A 17060-nucleotide genomic window follows, 5' to 3' on the forward strand; every position below is an offset into this window, starting at 1 on the left:
AGCAGATCCAGGGCCATGTCTCTGTTAGAGGGAAGTTTAATTGAGGAGCTGAGCTGACTGCCAGCGAGGACCATCACGTCCTGTTGGTGCTGGGTTGCTCCAGCTGGAGACCTGTCTTGCGTGGCTGTCCTGACGGTCATCGGCTTAATCCATCTGTACACCCAGTACAGGAAGGAACCCGTTACCCGTGAGGTGCCTCGTCCCTCGATTTGCCACAGATCATCTGAGCCAAAAGGAACCCTCTGGAGCACCAGACCAGGGAGACCAAGGTGAGGCTGGCTGCCTCCCCGCTGTTCTGCAGTCAGCAGGCAATGCTCACTGACCTCAGGGCTCTTCCCCACTGAGTCCCACTGCTCCACACCCTCTGCCATGTTGTCCTCTGCAGCCTCTATGGTGGGTTAGAGTTGACACTCGGGACAAGCCCGCTCTTCTTTGCCTGGTCCAGAACAGGCTTCTCATTTTCCAGCAAAGAAGCTGAAGCCAAAAAGGTTGATTGACTTGCCTAAGGACACTACGAAGTCAGTATTAGAGTTGGGGTCTGATCCCATTGGCATAGTGTTCTGTCCCGCCTTGACAGAGGAACTGGTTGTGGAATTTATATATTATATTTCCAGGAAATTTTACCATTTTACTTAAGTATTTTTGGTACTGTCAGAGGGTCTCTAGAGACAAAGAAAGGGGGTGGTCTGCGACCTTCTTTAGAAAGGGGTATTTGTGCCAGGGACAGTGGCCCACACAGCTTGGGAGGCTGAGGCAGGAGGATCACGAATTCGAAGCCAGCCTTAGCAAAAGCGAGGCACTAAGCAAATCAGTGAGACCCTGTCTCTAAATAAAATACAAAATGGAGCTGAGGATGTGGCCCCTGAGTTCAATATCTGTTTACCCCCCCCCCAAAAAAAAGGGGGGGGGATATTTGTTATTTGTTAGCTCAGTGTCCATGTACTGAGGAGGCTGTGCTGCCGGATGGGTCTCTGAACAGCCAACTGGCTGCACTCTGTTGCTGGTCACTTTTAAAACCTGCTACCTCAGTCAGCTGGGCTCCTCCCTACCATCACGTAGGAAAGGAAGCGAGGCCGTTTGTGTATTGCTAGTGCATAACCTTTGGAGTACCTGAGCTCACACTTCTTCAGTTTGGGAACCTTTTACATGGGACAGAATAGGGTGGCAAGAAGCTCATGATGAATTTCTCTTTGATTCTTACAACTTTTACGTTACTGAATCCTAGCCAGCTGCAGGAGTTGAGTTATACCAGCAGCCATTGGGAAGCCTCAGATACCTTAAAAATTGTTTCAGAAGTCTAGATCAGCTTCACCATACAGAGAAACCCTAGGGACCACATCAAGTCCTTATCCCAAGGTCAATTTTTGTCTTAGGAACCCAGAAAGGCATTAGAAATTCATTAATCTGTTCATAATAAGTTGGCTCTGTGCGTACATAGTAAGGAAAGGGTAAAAGAAAAGTGACATGCCATCTCACTTCCTTTTAAAGATACCAGAACTTGAGAAGATGTACCTCTTAAGAACTGGGCCCAGACTTTCTCACTGCCTTATTCTGCATCACCTCCTGCTTCTTTTTTTCCCCTTAAACAGCGAGTGTGCATCTGTGCTCAGCTAACTCGCATCCTCCCGGTAGTAAATACTCCGTGCCGCGGTGTCGGAGCCAGCAAGATAAGGTGCTGTCCTGACAGCACTCATCTTCCCTGCGTGCCATCTCCCCAGCGCTCTGAAACTGCCAGGGCAGAAGCTCCGTCTTCAGAAGCTGATCTGCTTCTTGCGTGCTTCCCGCTGCTATGGTGAAGTCTTTCTGGGAGATGAGCTATCGTCCTATCTCAGATCTACATTCGAAAATTTCGCTTTCAAAACATAAGGCCGTACATCTCAAGTAGAATGTCAAGTTGAATGGTGTCAGGGAAGTTCTGAGGGAAGAGGGAAGAGAGGGGAACACGGAGCTTGGCATGGCTCTCATGCGTCCTGGGTCCAGCCTCTCTAGAGGACACAAGTCAGAGGGCCCAGTACAGCCTGCCAGGTTAAAGCGTCAAGTTGGTGGGAAAGTGCGAGAAAGGAAGAATTGCCAGGGTACTTCTGACCTCAGGAGAGAAACTGGAGGTTGCTCACTCCACTCCTGAGCCTTCCATTACTCTCCTTGACCTCTTCCTTTGTTCTCTGGCCAAGTCTGCAGTTAGTAGCTGCACAGACGTGGCAGTGTAGGAAGAGTTTGGGCCAGGTCTGCTGCCCCAGCATGGCTTGAACCATATTCTTTGCTATCATGGGTAAGAATTCCCACCTCGCAGTGATGGATTGTGGGAAGCCCGGGAGTGAATATACGTAAGCCCTGTGCCTGACGCAGAAGCAGTCCTCGGGGACGCTGGCTGCTCCCTTCGGTGGGTGGGTGAAGGTAGCAGCCGTTATTATTCACTCTGCCTCCCACAGTGCCTCCCAGGTAGTCATCAATCAAAACTAACATGATCTGCCGATAGCACAGCTCAAGTAAGCAAAAAAAAAAGATCCTCCCTGCTCCTTCCTAATGTTTGTGTTAGTGATAAGACAGTCCCCTGCTTTCCCAGAGTTGACTTCTCTCTGCCGTGATTTCCTGTGCTCCGGATGCCCTTTTCCATCCCTGTCAGACTCAGGGCCTTCCATCTGCAGCTCCAAGGTTGCATTTCTGGAACTCTCCTGACTGCCCCCGACAGGACAAGCCCGTCTTCCTGGGGGGTTCCCACAGCAGCTGGTACAGCTGAGAAGTCCTGTGTAATTGCAGCTATTTTTTTCAGAAATTATTTATTCCTATTTGTTGACCTCTCAGACTTAAGCACCTTGGTTGTGGGAACTTTCATTTGTCTTTGCTGTCCCTGCGTATCACACAGCGCCACGGCACACGCGGCGGTTCAGGAAGTCCTTATTGGGTGGATGTGTCCATGGGTTCCGCTCTGGGTCCGGTGTTTGCAACTCCAGAGGCCTCCTCTCTTCTCTTCCTCCTCCTCCTCACATGGGCTGAGGCTGTGGCCTCCCAGCCATGCCCTCTACCAGCTCCCCGTGCTCTAAGCCGTGTGTCCATCATAGGACCGTGGACATATTCTCAAGACATTTTCCTACACGGTGCTGACATTCTGCAGTCCCTGGCATCTAACTTCTGGCCAGCACTCCAGCTCCCACCTGCGCCCCTCCCAGCACCCTCCCTCACTACGTCCTGGTCTTTCTACCCCGACCACTCAGCTCTTGCTACACCCAGCTCGTTAAATGGCTTGAGGCAGTGCCTGCCTTCTTTTCAGCCCTCTGACTGATGCTCTCCAAGAGCCAACTAAACCCAAAGTCCTTTGCGAGGTGCTCCCCAGCACCCACAGCTCTTGCCTTCAGGATCTACAGGAAGGCGGCCCGCATGTGAGTCGCCAGCACAGTGGGCCACGGGAGGTGCCGTGACAGGTGCACTCCCAGGGCGTGGGTGTCTAAAGCTGGAAAGTCGTATCTGCTTGGGGATCTCAGGAAATGTGAGAAGTGTCACATTGTAGACGTGGGTATATCATGGGGTGGGGAGGGTAGGACCAACCTTACAAGGAAAGGTGAGGAGACCAGAAAAGGGAAGCAGGCCCAGCTGCGTGGGTTGGGGAGTGCTAGAGGGCAGGAAGCATGGACAGCTGGAAGCATGTCCCCTGGGGGTGGGACACTGGGAGACTGTGCCTTTAAGGCATTTGCTCTGCTGTCTGCCCACCGGGTGCCCCAACTTGTCAACTGAGCTTGATCAGCACTGCCAACTTACAGCTGTAACTTGTGTGTCCCTTTACTTTATGTCATTTCCTGTCTCTATGACCTCCCTAGACAGTCTGCTCCTGGGTGATCAAGACCAGGGCTTCTCCTAACCTCCATTTTCCTTTTTTCTTTTCCTTTTTGTGCTTTAACTCAGCACTTTGGATTGTGTCCTTGCTGCCAAGCTCTCAGTAGGGCCAGGAGTCTGAATTCTCTGCATCCCGTAACTCATTTCCCTTCAGAAATGAATCAGGGAGCCCCGTCCCCAGGGAGTGCATATTCTAGTAACTGGTAATTAAGTAATTATGGGCAGTTTTGCCTCTCTGCCCTGGTTTCTGGTCCATACAGTGGGATCAATAATACCTCCCCGCCATCTTTACGTTTGCTAGTAAGGACACGTATGTGTAATGACACTTTAAACTCTGTAGCAATACAGAAATAGGAAGTGTTAGCCCCAGATGCTTTTCGTGTGGTCAAAGTCAGAAGAGATTTGCCTTCCTGGGCCCAGTTACTGAACACTTTGGAGTGGAGGAGCAGGAAATTAGGATTCTGAGCACACGAGAAGCTAGAGCGACTCCTCTTCCTTTAAACTCCTCGGCCGTCAGGCCAGTGCTCCATGACCACCTTGTGAACGTGGGCGGAATCACCAGCTTACCAGGGAATCTGCTGCCAAATGGAGCCAAGAGTTAGTGGCAGCGACTGGCAGGGCACAGTGGCCCTGGCGGGCTGCGGCCCTCTGCCTCAGAGACAGGCCTTCAGTGGGGAGATGAAAAGTAGCCTGTGCGGCTGCAGGCGGCCCCCAGGCAGATGAAGAAGCGGGTTACCGCGCGTCAGTGGTCCCTGAGGGGTTCTTGTGGAGATGGATGACCACAGTGCTGAGCCCTTGCAGTTCGTGGGAGTGGAAAACAGCGTCCCCAGGGCTCTGTCAATGACAGGAGCTGAGCTGTCAGAAGGAACCATGGCCATAAAAATACCGCTGGAATTAAGTAATGGGTTGTTGTCATGAGAAGTGTGGGCAGGCACCTGCCGTCCTAAGTGTCCACTAGAAGCGTCCACTAGTCATGTGACCGAGGCTCTCCTAAGAGCTCACAGACTGAAGTACAGATGACATTTTTCTCTCATTTGCTACGTGAAAGTTTACTGATCTGGGGACAAACCAAATTCAGGCCCGCGGTCTTCCCACAGCTCACAGTTGGCAGGAAGTAGATAGTGATGAAGTCGGAGTGTGTGTCCCTTTACTTCATGTCATTTCCTGTCTCTGTGACCTCCCTAGACAGCCTGCTCCTGGGTGACCGACCAAGACCAGGGCTTCTCTTAACCTCCATTTTCCTTGTGTGACCATGGTGGGCAGCCAGAGGCCTCAAGCAGTGGCTCACCCAAGGTGCTCAGGGATTTGGGGAAGGGCCTTGGGTGAGGCAGTTGAAAGGTCGTGTGGGCTTGAGCGACACCCAGGGTCCGTGGCAGGAAGGTGGCGGGGGCTTGAGCTGGGGAGAACAGCTCTCCCAGGAGAAGAGCCTGTAACCTCCTGGGTGGGGGCGAGGGTGACGGCTGCAGGGGTGACGGCACAGCTCTGAGCACACTCAGCTGACTGAGAGCACGCTGTGAGCGGTGGATCTCCTGGTGTGTGGACTGTAGTGCTATGAAGATGTTTTTAAAAAGAATCCCCTGGAGAGGAAGAGGGGCGGGGTTCAAAGGACTGGGAAGGAGACCCACGCACTAGGCCTGTGGCAGAGAGGATTGTTGGGTTGTGAGCTGCAGTGGCAGCGCTGCACCCTTGGCAGTGGACACAGCGTGAACGAAGGATGCATGGGCACAGAAAGGCTGCCTATACCTCGGCTTCACTAGGCACCCAGAATCATGGAGAAAGGAGGCCTTTCTTCACCGCCAACCTGACTGGGAAGGGGAAGGGTTAAGGGAGAAGTTATATATGGCCGCCCAAACCAAGCATCAAGGAGTGGGCCAAGAAGTTAATTTCCTAGTAGGAGAGGGTAGAATAGTGGTCACCAGAGGCGAGGAAGCGGAGCAGACCAAAATAGTTAGATGGGCTTGAGCTCCAGTGTTCCACAGCACAGCGGGCGACTGTGGTTCACAATTTATTACATATTACATAGAGAACTAGAATAGAGTTCAGGGTTCCCTACAAAGAAGTGATACATGTTTAAAAGGAGGTAGAAATGCTAATTATCCTCATTTGATCATTATACTTTGTGTACATGAATCGAAATATCACACTGTACCTCATAAATATGTATAATTGTTATGTGTCAATTAAACATCTTCTAAGATAAAATAAATTTTTAAAAGACTGAGTGGAAACCAATACATAGCTTAGATTTATATCCCTTCAGCTTGTTTTTTTAGTTTTAATATGTGGATAAGATCATTGTGGCCCTCATTCATCAGATAGAAAAGAAATGGGGGCGCTGGGGCTGGGGCTCAGGGGTAGACACTTGCTTAGCATGTGAGGCCCTGGGTTCGATCCTCAGCACCGCATATGAATATATGAATGAAATAAAGGTCCATCAACGTCTAAAAAACAAATTTTTTTAATGGCTTTAAACTTGACTTCTGGGGCCTCTGCAGTCCATTAAATGAGGAGCCAAGAAAGACCCTTCAGGGCAGTGGGAGAGGCGAGTCAGGACGAGGTGGTTTTCCTGGGCATTGGAGTTCCTGTTCTTCACATATTAACCGTGGCCAGGTGGAAACCCACTCTGCGGATCCACTCACCGTCCAGCTTTTATGCCCACATGCCCATTTGATTCTAGGACATTGTGCGGCGTGGAGAAATCATAGACAATGACATGGAGGACGAGTTCTACCTCCGGCGCCTGGATGCGGGGCTCTTCGTCCTCCAGCACATCTGCTACATCATGGCTGAGATCTGCAATGCCAACGTCCCCCAGGTAGCAGGGGCCTCCCAGATGGGCCTGACCTCCCTCCCTCCTTCCTGGCACCTGGTGGGTGGAGACTTGCAAGGAAAGAAGTGGGTCGTGCTCTCCTGGGATTCCCTCCCTCCGTGTGTACCCTTGTTTTCAGGGGTGGGTGAGGGGATCGAGGTGCTCTACTCTGGTGTTGCTGGGACAAACGCCCCCTTTTCCTTCTCTCCTTGCTCTTACCCCTCCTTTCAGATCCGCCAGAGGGTCCATCAGATACTAAACATGCGAGGAAGCTCCATCAAAATTGTCAGGCACATCATCAAGGGTGAGTTGGATGCGCCTGTGTCTGGGCTCTGGGAGTCACGCTCCACTCGCTTCCCAAGCCTCTTCCGTGTCCCTGGTGTCTGGCACTGAAAGCATCAGTGGGTCTTCTTGTTCACTGTGTCCAAGTTGTCTTCATCAGAACTCTGTGAAGACTAACCCTGCGTGTCTCTGCCTCTGCCCCTCCAGTTCTAGAATGTAAACACACACCAAATAAGAAGCAGAGGGCTCAGAAATATTTGTTTAAAAAGCAAAATGAAGGGCTGGGGCTGGGGCTCAGTGGCAGAGCCCTTGCTAGCACTTTTGAGGCACTGGGTTCAATTCTCAGCACCACATAAAAATAAATAACAGTATTGTGTCCATCTACAAGAAAAATACATATGTAAAAGCTAAACAGGCACTCTAGTTTCTGACTATATAGTGGAATGAAAGAAAGCAAGGATAAGACGAGAAATAGCTGGAAACATGCAGGCCAGGAAGCAGACTTGGGGCAGCGTGGTGGAGTGGGAAGGGTAGTCTCATGTCCTTTGCTGAGTGCACTCACTCACTTTTCCTTGTGAGAAGAAGACATTTTGCAAATGTTGCATAAGGTACTGCCTAATGTAAAGTGAGCACTCAGTCACTTTGAGTTGCCCTCTGTCCTCTGTCACCCCTTGGACTCCCCGAAATGCTAGACCTGCCCCAGCTGGAGTGGCTCTGAAGCAAGCAAGCCTCGGTCAAAAGCAGGGCCACGTGTGTCCTTGAGCTGCACAGACTGACACACCTGGTGGTCGGTGGGAGACACTGCAGTACGGGTGGCATCGGGGTTTGTAGAGTCAAGCTGGCCCGGATGACCAGAGTCTCCTTCTCTGGCCCTTGTTCTGGCCCATTTCTAAGATGAGGGACTGAGCTGGGCTTCCAGGATTGGCCTTGAAGTTGCTCCTGGGCCTGCATCCTGACCCTGCTACTCACTGGGATGCCCTGGACAGGAGCCCAGGTGCTCTGTGCCTGGCAGAGTGGGCCTGAGGTGTGGGTGAGGAGCTCGAGGGCTGCATGGGCCGTAACAAGCTCTCAGCAGACCCTAGCCTGTGGCACCATGAGGCGTTGTGATGATCCTCCTCCTCATCATCATCATCAGTGAGGTGTAGCTAAAGTCCTGTGAGAAGCCTTTTGAGAGAAGTGGCACTGAGCTGGTCTGTGGGTCTGGGACAAGGACATTCCACAAAGATGGAACAGTGTGACTGAAGGCACAGGGCTGGAAGTCGTGTGCTCAGCACCGCCCTGCAGGCAGGCCACACGGCAAGGCTGTGTGCCCGTGGTAGACAGGGCACGAGTCCTCGGGTCTGTTGTTCAGAGAGGGCAAGCGGCGAGCCTGCCCTGCTGTGGCTCTTGTCGGGACCCAGGGTGCTCTCTTCACGTGGGCACCAGATCCACAGAGATTCTGCTGCCGCCTCCCTTGGGTGTAGCCGCAGTGACGCGACTACAGCCTTTAAGTGGCATTTACTTTTAACACCCACGCGTGCAATTAGAACTTTCATTATTCCGGGCTCTCCTGTCTTGCGTGGCGGCTTCTCCTGCACTCCATCCCTGGGATCCGAACAGTGCTGCCGGGGGGGGGGGGGGGGGGGGGGGTGGGGGTGGGGTGCTTTTTCTTCCTCGACCCCTGCTGTGCGTAGCTGAGGTGGATCAGAGCTCCCCGCTGCCGGGAGCCAGCCCCCCCCCCCCCCGCCGGCTCATTCCCCTGGTGCCCACTGAAGTGCTGGCACAGCTGGAGGCTGAGTCTGTGTTTTCCATGGGGCAAGCGGGTGAGGGGCCTGCACGGACGCCGTCTCCCTTCCCACTGCCCTGCTCCACCAGACCCTTGTATCCCTCTGCCCCGAGTCCAGTTCTCTCTCTTTGAAACCAGCCCCTCGGTTCTGCCTCTAGACTCAGGCATGAATCTAAGCGCTCCTGTCTCTACTTCCCCATTTATTTCCTTCTGAGCCCTTATCACAACCTGTGATGGCTTTATTTAAGTAGTCTACTCACTTGATCTGTCTCTTACATTACAATGTAAGCCCCGTGACGAAGGGACACCGTCTGCCAGGTTCACCCCGTCTCCTCAGCTTCTGGGGCCATAATGGGAACCCAACAGATATCTTAAACATTGTATGGATGTCATTTGGCCAATGTTCCCTGGGCCTCCTCCAGACTAGCCAGGTGCAGGGCTGGGTGCTGTGTTTCAGAGGGTCTGCCCTCGGGTGCTCAGTCTCCTGGGGTGTGTGATAAAGGACACACTCCAGGAGCCTCTCAGCAGGCATTGCTCAGCGCCAGGTGCTGCATCCAGTGCTAGAGACACCAAGATGGTGCTAGAGACACCAAGCCGTGCAAGCGAGTCCCTGTGCTTGCAGCGTTCACAGTCTGGTAATTATAAGGTGATAAGTGTTGGGTTGGAGTTGTGAGTGGTGCTAAGGTAGCAGCAGCAGCTGAGGAGCAGAGGCTCAGCAGGACAGGACAGGACTGGCGGCTGTAGTTAGAGCTCTAGAGAGGGATCAGGAGTGTGGCTGGAGCATTGTGGGAGGGGCTTGCTGGGCAGGGATGAGTTTGGCGGGTGCATAGGGGGTCTGGGGTACAGGTAGTGACTGTGTCCCCTTGTTGGCAGCAGCCAGTAGACATTCTCATTAGAGCTCAGGAGAGAGGCTCTCTGGGACATTTGAAGTCATTACAGAGAGGTGATATTTAAAGCTAGGGAATTGAATGCCATTGCTGGGACTGAAGTGGCCCTCAACACGATGCTGACCATTACAATAGTTCTCCACAGCTTGAGGGTTGTGATAAAGGGTTCTCGGCCCCCTCCCCCTGGCATGACCCTGACCCATGCCAGGGGAAGCCTGTCTCTGGTGCCATACGGTCTGGACCCTGTGCATCGAGGCTGCCTCAGAGCAGCCCCTGGACACAGCAAGCGAAGACCCTCAGGACAGGTGCCTCCGCCATGGGAGGGCCGCGCGGGGGTCCAGGGGTCTGGCTCTGCAGGCCCCCTCCAGCCGCTCTGGTTCCTTCCCCTCCTCCACCGTCCTCCATCAGAAGGCCTGAAAAAAACAAAGCCTCATAAAGAAAACCAGCTCGTCAGCCTGTCCTCTTTGATTTTAATTCTGTTTTTCAGTTTGGGTTGCTTCCTTTTTTTTTTTTAACGTACTAATTAGATGCAAGCTCTTTTCTTTGATTTTATGGCCTACATATTTCCTCAGTTTTGCTGGCAGGATGACAGCTGATGTATCCCTTGAGGTCGCAGGAAAACGCTGACGGGGCGGCCCAGCAGGGGCTTTTCCAGGGTTTTCAGTCCCCCCTTTCCTGTGGGGCTGCCAGAGGAGCTGGAGAGAAGGATGGACTCAGTGGGTCCCTGTCTCCGCAGCTGCCCACATGGCTCCTGAGATGGCCCTCCTTGGAACAGGTGGCAGCTCTGGGCCTCAGGACAGTGGGTCTAGGGACTGAGACGCCCACCAAAAAAGGGATGGCAGGCTGGGCGCCCCCAGGACAGCGCAGGCTTCCTGCCTTTCCCTTCCCATGCCCGGCGCCGAGCGGGGCTCAGGTACTGCTGAGAGCGGCACATGCCCAGTAGGACCTCAGGCTTCCCGTTGTTCCTCCAGAAATGCAGGATCCCAGTAGGCAGAGTGGACCCTCACTGAGTGCCTGCTCTGGCCAGGCTTTCGATGTCCATATTGATCTCCATTTTGCAAATAAGGAAACTGAGGCACTCTGCAGTTAAGGGATGTCCTCTGCATCACTAGTAGTGTTGGAACCTGGGCACAAACGCAGATAGGTCTACACAGTGGTACTTCAGTCTTGCAGAAAGGAGGGCTCCCGCTGTGTCACCTGCTCACGTGTGCCTTAAGGGCTTTGAGAAGGAAAAAAAAAACGAGGGCATCCACCTTCAGAGAGCACCCCTTGGCATCACGGGCAGGAGGGCTGCCGCAGTGAAGGAGACCCTTAGGAGGCTGTCCCAGAGGGGCTTCCAGTCCCCTCACAGGGTCACAGAGCAGCAGGAAGCCAGTGCCGGGTACGGAGCTGTGGAGAGAGGAAAGCGTGGTTGTTCACTGTGGCAGCGCCGTGGCCTGAGTCCTCTGCAGCTCCCCGCGGTCTGCGCGGACCTTTTCATCTTGCAGACCTAAAGCTCAGGGTGGAGGCACTAACCCTGCTTCCCTCCCGCATTCCCCAGCCCCGTGCCACTTGCTGCTTTTATGATGGGATGACACTAGGTCAGGAGGTGGCTATGTCGCGGGCAGACGTGAATGTACGTGACTCCCGCAGCACAGGAGCTGTGACCTGGGAAGCCTTGTTAGTGTCAGTGATTATCAGTGGGCGCCCTGGCCAGTCTCGCAGGTGCCTGAGTCCACGGGTGGAAGTTGTCCACAGCCCTTTGACCTGCTGGTGCCCTTATGGCTTAAAATCCCTCAGAAGCCCATAAACCTGCACTTCCTGTTGCCTTGGGGCTCTTGGTAGCCCCAGCCTTGCCTCCTGGTTTTAAAGCTGCAGAAGCTGGTAGAATTAATCTTCTAATGACACGATGTGTGTGACTTGTGCCTGGACATGGCTCCTGTGGCCACCAGGTCTGTAGAGGCAGGAGAGGATCCTGAGGAGAGGCCTGTGTCAACCCTCTAGCCAGCTGCCTTGACGGGACTGAGGCTTTTTAGGGACGCCTTAAGCCTGCTGCCCCCTGGACCCTCCTCCCCCCAGTCCACCCCAGAGGGCTCCCAGATGCGCTGCCTTGGACAAGGAGGTATGGTGTGGAGGAGGGAGGGGAGGAACCCCCCAAGAGCCAGCCTGGCAGGACTGTAGGGTCTGCCTGGCTCCCCAAGCCCCTGCTTCCTGGCTGGCTGGTCCTGGGCAGCTACCTGCCCTCTCCCAGCTGCAGTTTGTTCATCTGCAAGAGTCACGGGGAGAACCAGGGGAGCACCCGAGTGTCAGATGCTAGCACATGGGCCAGCACCCGGGAGCTAGGAGAATGCCAGCCATGTCACTGTTGAGTAGATGTCCCCACTCACCTGGTGGCAGTGAGCACAACAGGGACACACAGCCCAGCCTCATCTCCATCTCTGTGTAACTTCAGGCAAGTAGCAGATGACATGTCTGAGTCTTGGCTTCCTTCTCTGTTAAAAAGCAAACCTAGATGCTGCCTCTCTCAGGAAGGCCCTGAAGCTGGGTGACGGGGACCCAGGACCTGCTCAGCAAACACTGTCCTGCCTGCCTCGGCCAGAGCTGGTGGGAAAGCCATGGGCCACCATGCAGGCCAGACTCGGGGGCTTCATGGGGGCTGGCTGTCAGTGGGTGCTTACCAGACAGCTGACATGTCCTCAGGATTCTGGGGACATGACCCTGTGAGCACTGTGAGCCAAGAAGGACCTCCCATAGCCCGCAGAGTGCTCTCTCTCCTAGAGAGGCGCAGCCTTTCAACCTTGCAAGCTTGTCGTTGTCATCCAGGCCCCTGTTAGACTCAAGAGTCTTCTTTCCACTTCCTGTTTTGTGATTACTTGTTTGTCTTCATGGGTATTTGGTGTGAAAACACTGGCTTTCCTCTTCTCTTCCGCTCCCTTCCCCCTGCGCTGTGAGGGGGGAGCAGTCAGGCCTGGGGCCCGGCTCTGAACCAGGCTCATGAGAGCCCTGGAGAGGGCTGGGCGGGCAGCGCAGGGTGGCTGCGCCCACCTCGTCCATCCCACCCCATCTGCCTTCGTCCCTCTCTCCCCACCACCTTGGCTCTCTCTTCATCTGCCATCTCTCCCTACACACACACACACACACACACACACACACACACACACACACAAATGAGAGCTCTTCCCGAGACCCCTGGGAAGAGTCTGTTCAATATTCATAAACCCTGCGCAGCTCTATAACCAGGAGGCAGCGGCTCTACCAGGACGGGCCCAGCAGGGCTCCTCGGGAGCAGAGCCAGGGCGGGCGCAGAGCACAGGCGGCTGCTCAGACTTGCCGTCTGTCTCCTCTGGGATCCTCAGGGCAGTGGTCAGTTTCTAAGAGCCCTGCAGCCCCCACCCCACATCTGTCCTGAGTCCCCTTCACTACCACACAGCCCCTCCAGGGGGACAAGGGGCAGGTGTGGCTCTGGAGTGCTCATGGGCACTTCTCCAGGGGCTGGGAGCAGGCAGGCAGGGTAATGCTTAGGGCAGAGGGTGCCATTTGGGGACCTGCTCCACCAGAGGGGCTTTGGGGCGTGTTTCTCCACTGCGTCCGGCTCCTCCGCCAGCCTAGGCGTGGGCAGGCTGCTGCTCCAGTGGCCTCGGTTTCCTCTGAGCCGAGTGACATCTCGCCCCTGCAGTCAGTGCTGGGGCCAGCCCAGGGTGTGAGGCGCTCCCTCCACAGATCTGTCCCCACCTGTGTGAAAGCGACCCCTCCCAGAGGACTGGCCGTCTGGCCTTGCCCTCTTCCCATGGCCTGAGTGACCACGGAGACTGGCCCAGAAGGTGGTGCTCTGTGAGCAGGGCGGCCTGCGTTGTTCCTGGGCCCTGGAGGGGAAGCTGGCTTTACTCCTGGAAAACTGCTGTCCCAAAGGCCCAGCCCTCCCTCCGCGTCCCTCCCTCCTGGATCCAAGAAGACATTAGAGAGCGAAGTGTTAGTTCAACCCATTAAGACTCCTGCTTCCCGACCGTGCCCCGGGGGGCATTAAATGCTCTGATGGCCATTTCTCTCTCTCCTGGGGCAGCGGCAGCATCACTTATGTGTGAGTAACTTCCACGTGGCCTCAGAGCTTCTCCCGAGGCTCCCCGCTGCTCCCCGTCACCCCAGCCCTCTCCTCCAGGGGCTGGGACAGGAGGCCTTGGTCATTTGCTGTTGGAGGTGATGGGTGGGCCTAACAGGAGGGTTTCCGTGGGGGAGTCACAGCAGGCACGTGTCGGAACCCCAAATCCCGTTTTCCAGCACACGTCCAAAGCACTACAGAGGAAGGGGGCAATGACGAGGTGGCCGGGGCGACCCGTGTCCCGAGCGTGGGGGGTGGTGGGGTCGCACTCCTCCCTCCCTGTCTGGATTAGCGGACGTGTGATCAGGCCGCAGCCTCAGATCCAAGAGTTCCCTGTCCTAGCCGACTGGTGTGCGCTTGGCCACCACGCCCCTGGCCACGTTAGTTACCTTGACTTCATGAGGCTTCCGCGTGGCCTCAGAGGCCGGCCCGCGTGTGCAGAGCCTGAGCAGCCTGAACACAGAGGGGGGACGTCTGTCGGGGTGGCCTTGCAGGGTGTGTGGATGTCCCCGTGATGTCACCAGGCTGGGAGGTAAAGAGTGTTCCTTGAGCGCCGTGTCTGCCGGGCGCTTGGGCTTGTTTTCGGAGTGGCTCAGGGTTGAGAGCAGACCCGTGCCAGCTCTGCCCAGGCCTTGCCCCGCTTCCTGTGAGTGTCGGTAGGGGACCCTCAGAGGGCAGTGAGGAATTGGAGCACCTCGTCCCCTTCCCTCCATCTGTTCTTAATACCTGGTCGTGAGAGTCACAGCAGGAAGCCCAGGCCGCCACGTATCGGGAGGTCACGGTTGTGAATGAAATGGTGTATTGCCGACACCGAGCTGGGATGACAGGGCAAGCCAGAACCTGGTCACTCTCCATAGTGCCCTGAGGGTCTTCGCCCTCGGGCCTCCTCCCCACAGCCTGGTCCTCCTGCTCCCTGGAGCCCAGCTCCCCCACCCTCAGGGTGCTCTGCTCCCCGCCCTCCCCGTGGCCCGCTAGCCCCCTCCTCCCCTCCCCCCCTGCAGCACCCGGCTGCTTGAATCTCTTGTGGGTGGCCCAGCCCCCCACAGCTCTCCCGGTCAGTGCAGAGACCTGCCCTCTCCATCCTTGGGGACCCCACTCGTTGTCACCTTCCCACTACTTTGTCACATGTCTGGGTGATTTCGATACCCCCCCTCCTCTCACACCCACTTCCACCCTCTCACGGCTCCTGTTGGGTCCTCCTTCTGAAGGCGTCAGTCTGTCTGCAGGTCTCCCCTCCACCACGGCCTGCTTGGTCCCAGGGCACCCAGTCACCCCCTGCTCCACTCCTCCGCCCTCAGGGCAGATCCTCGCTGCTCGGCTCAGAACCCGGCCAGACGCCCCTCTCGGGAAAGATCAAGGTGCTCTCAGCCTGGGCTCCCCCGGCCCCGGGCGCTGGACACACGGACCCGGCCAGCCCTCCACGGGTCAAGCAGGCCCCCCTCGGAGCCCCCCTCCCAGCCTTCCCACCCTGGTCTCCCTCGGGTCTTCAGCCTCTCCTTCCCCAGGAGCCTCTGGCAGCCATCTTGGGTGTATTATTTGCATTTTGGTTTATTAACCTCTCTAGAAAGTAGGCTGTGTACAAGCAGAGATTTCCGTCCATGTTGGTCATTATTGTGTTCCCACTGCCACAGATAGTGGTTCTCACAGGGTACGTCAGTGTCACCTGGAGGACTTGGTAAATGCAGGTTGCCAGCCTTACCCTCTGTTTCCTGTTTAGAGTGGGCCCAAGATCTGCATTTCTAGAAGGTTCCCACATGCCGCTGCTGCTGGCCAGGTCCACATGCTGAGACCGCTAGCCCAGGATGTGCTTGCCCAGCAGGCCGGCCTCTGCCCATTTGTGCCATGATAACAAAGCACCTGAGGCTAGATAGTTTTATAAAGAACAGAATTCCTTCCTTACAGTTCTGAAGGCTGGGAGGCTCCAGGGTCACAGTGCTGGCCTTTGCTGTCTGGTCAGGGCCAGAAGGTCAAGGATGCCGTGTCCTCACATTGCAAAAGGCAGGACAGAGGCCTAGTGAGCTCCCTGGGATCTGTTCTTGTCCCTGAAGGTGGAGCCCAGTCACCCCCTGCTGGGGATTGAGTTTCAGGGCGAATGTTGGAAGGGACATGTTCAAGCACAGCAGCAGCCATTAGGCGTGTGTTGGGGACATAGGCCACCTAGCCCCCCAAGCTCATGCCTACAGTACAGCCTAACCCTGCCCTTGTCTCCCTAGAGTATGCAGAGAACATCGGGGACGGCCGGAGCCCAGAATTCCGGGAGAGCGAGCAGAAGCGCATCGTGGGCCTGCTGGAGAACTTCTAGAGCCCCAGCCAGCACGTGGACAGCCGCTTCCCGCCCAGGAACTGTCTCTACACAGCTCTGTGTGGCTCTGGACAATTAAAGCTAGTTTTGGAAACCTGGACTGGCCTTCTTTGTAGCAAAGCTCCCCTCTGACCCGTTCCCTACGCGCTCAGAGCAGAGCCGGGCAGTGATGGCGTCACCACCGCGGTTGCCCTGGTGCGTGCCGGAAGCTGCCTTCTGTCTCTGGGCAGTGGGGAGGATGTGGACTGGGCCTACCTCGGACTTCAGCCACAGCACAGCTCCTGGTGTCAGAGTCACTCAGGGACAGGGCACAGGGGACAACAGACACACAGTGGTCCCCCCACCATCCACTTTCTGTGGCTTCAGGGACATTGTCAGGTCAGCAGTAGCCTGCTGCTACATCCTGGCACCTGCACCACTCACCTTGCCCATCTCACCCTCGGGTGACGTCCACGTCACTCCAAGGAGGGGGTGGCACAGTTAGACGTTTTGAGAGCAGGGTCACATCACGTAGCCTTGATTACAGTGTATGGTTGAATGCTCTTTCTTACCACTAGTTACTGTTGTTGATCTCTATAAATGAACCTTGTCACCCGTGTGTCTGTATTGGAAAAAACCACACAAGGTTCAGTACTGTCCACAGGGTCAGTCGTCCACGGAGATGAGGGGTCCCCACCTGGAACAGTGGCAGCAGATCTTGGTGTGGCCTGATGCTGGTGGTTTGAGCTCCCGGGTGGTTCTGAGCATGGGAGGGAGGCCTTGGCCAATCTCAACTGACCACCTGCCAGCAGCATCACGCTGGGTGAGTGGCTCCGACTGAGTGTCCCGAGCATCCAGAGCAGATGGGTGGTGCCCAGACAGGGCCACGGGAAGGCCTCCCTGGCTGAGCCACAGCATAGCCACAGAGGCACAGGTGCCTTGGACGCGGGCCTCCAGGTCTCCACACAGGTAGCTTCCGAAACGGAGCCTCACCGGTCTGACCCGGATCGAGAGCTGGTCACCTCCTCTTCAGAAGGCGGCAGTGCTGCAGCGTGGCCCAGTCTGGCCTCAAGAGAGGAGTCCTCGAGTGTTCGGAGGCATCAGGATGGTTGCAGGGGCTGCTGCACCTGGTT

General features: G+C 55.6%; 1 protein-coding gene across 1 annotated transcript in view; it reads left to right on the top strand.

The window, feature by feature from the left end:
- Ctnnbl1 (catenin beta like 1) overlaps nt 1-16046 on the top strand; it is a 156494-nt gene extending 140448 nt beyond the window's left edge. The window contains exons 14-16 of the mRNA XM_027945163.2: nt 6506-6643; nt 6869-6941; nt 15860-16046. Of these exons, the coding sequence (XP_027800964.1) occupies nt 6506-6643; nt 6869-6941; nt 15860-15948 (300 nt within the window). The 3' untranslated portion in view covers nt 15949-16046. The remainder of the gene's footprint in view (nt 1-6505; nt 6644-6868; nt 6942-15859) is intronic.
- Nucleotides 16047-17060: the final 1014 nt, after the last annotated feature.

This window comes from Marmota flaviventris, chromosome 2 (assembly GCF_047511675.1).
Source record: "Marmota flaviventris isolate mMarFla1 chromosome 2, mMarFla1.hap1, whole genome shotgun sequence".
NCBI classification, from domain to species: domain Eukaryota; kingdom Metazoa; phylum Chordata; class Mammalia; order Rodentia; family Sciuridae; genus Marmota; species Marmota flaviventris.